At 42.0% G+C, this 1,162-nt stretch overlaps 1 protein-coding gene across 1 annotated transcript in view; it reads right to left on the bottom strand.

Moving 5' to 3' along the window:
* LOC113406058 (ralBP1-associated Eps domain-containing protein 2-like) overlaps window positions 1–1,162 on the bottom strand; it is a 140,884-nt gene that overhangs the window by 46,304 nt on the left and 93,418 nt on the right. Inside the window, exon 13 of the mRNA XM_029910713.1 lies at window positions 556–692. Within this exon, the coding sequence (XP_029766573.1) occupies window positions 556–692 (137 nt within the window). The remainder of the gene's footprint in view (window positions 1–555; window positions 693–1,162) is intronic.

Here is a 1,162-nt window from a genome sequence, read left to right as displayed (position 1 = left end):
CTAGAGGCTCAGATACCTCCTCTATTAGCTCCTTGAGTATTCTAGGAGTATTATCTTGAAAGCTTAGTCATCAGTGAACAGTTTTATAAGAAGAAAAGATCAGACCATATGCACAGTGTTGTATAATTTTACTACTTGCTGACACCAATACTGAACTTTTTATTTTTTGTTTAACAACATTAAATAATGTTGTGCTGCCATACATGTTTTCTAACAACAATATGTTAGCTATGAAACTATGTGCTTAAGTGCTTCCCTATTTAGGGACAACATTTAAGGATGTGCTTAAATCTCATTTGCTTCCATGGGACTTCCTGCTTTCCCGAAAAGGAATCCTTTCCTGAATCATAGCCTCAGTGAACAACAAAGAAAATATATATATAAAGATATATATATATAAGATTATCTTCTCAACATCTGATGCAGAAATATATTGGTAACATTAACAATTGTATATGTAAATATTTATTAAGGATAGCTAGCTATTTAGAATAGATGTATTTCTGAAGCACCTATCGCACTAGAACCTGAATGATAAGCAGTAAGAATGTTTACCTTGTGTGTTTTGCTGGAAGATTTTATTTAGGTCCAAGGAGGAGGCTCTGGAATGTGATTTCTGCGGCCTTGGTGGTGGCATAGGGGGCTCTTCCCCCTTTTTCATTGCATCTTCAATAGATGTGCTGGAATAGGACCTAAAGGAAAATAAAAGAATCTCAAAGGAAAATAAAATCAACTGATACTTTTAGACCATTCATTTGTACAAATGTAGTAAATATTGACTGGAGTTGAGCTTGACAGTGGAAAATCATTGCCTCCTGGATTGAAAGGGCAGCTGATGGTGGTGGGATATAATATTAGATGGTACAGACGGAGGGCACTATTGCTCTAGAGAGTGGGAGGGTTACTTTTCAACACACAGAACAAGTACAAGTGTTAAAAATGCCTTTTAGCCTCATTGTTTTAGTTTTATAGTTTCAGGCTCCACTCCTTTAACTCAGAGGGTCATGTGACCAGGGCCGGCTCCAGGCACCAGGCACCCAAGCTGGTGCTTGGGGCGGCACCTGGAGGGGGGCGGCGCGGCGCTCTGGCCGCCGGGGGGAGAGCCGAGCCCCAGCCGGGGCTCGCCGCCCTCTCGCCGCCCTGCCCCCGGCGCTCTGGCCGC

The sequence above is a fragment of the Terrapene carolina genome, unplaced genomic scaffold (assembly GCF_002925995.2).
Source record: "Terrapene carolina triunguis isolate 2854851 unplaced genomic scaffold, T_m_triunguis-2.0 Scaffold22, whole genome shotgun sequence".
Classification (NCBI taxonomy): domain Eukaryota; kingdom Metazoa; phylum Chordata; order Testudines; family Emydidae; genus Terrapene; species Terrapene triunguis.
The sequence above is the reverse complement of the archived record's forward strand: the minus strand, read 5'-3'. Positions and strand labels throughout refer to the sequence as shown.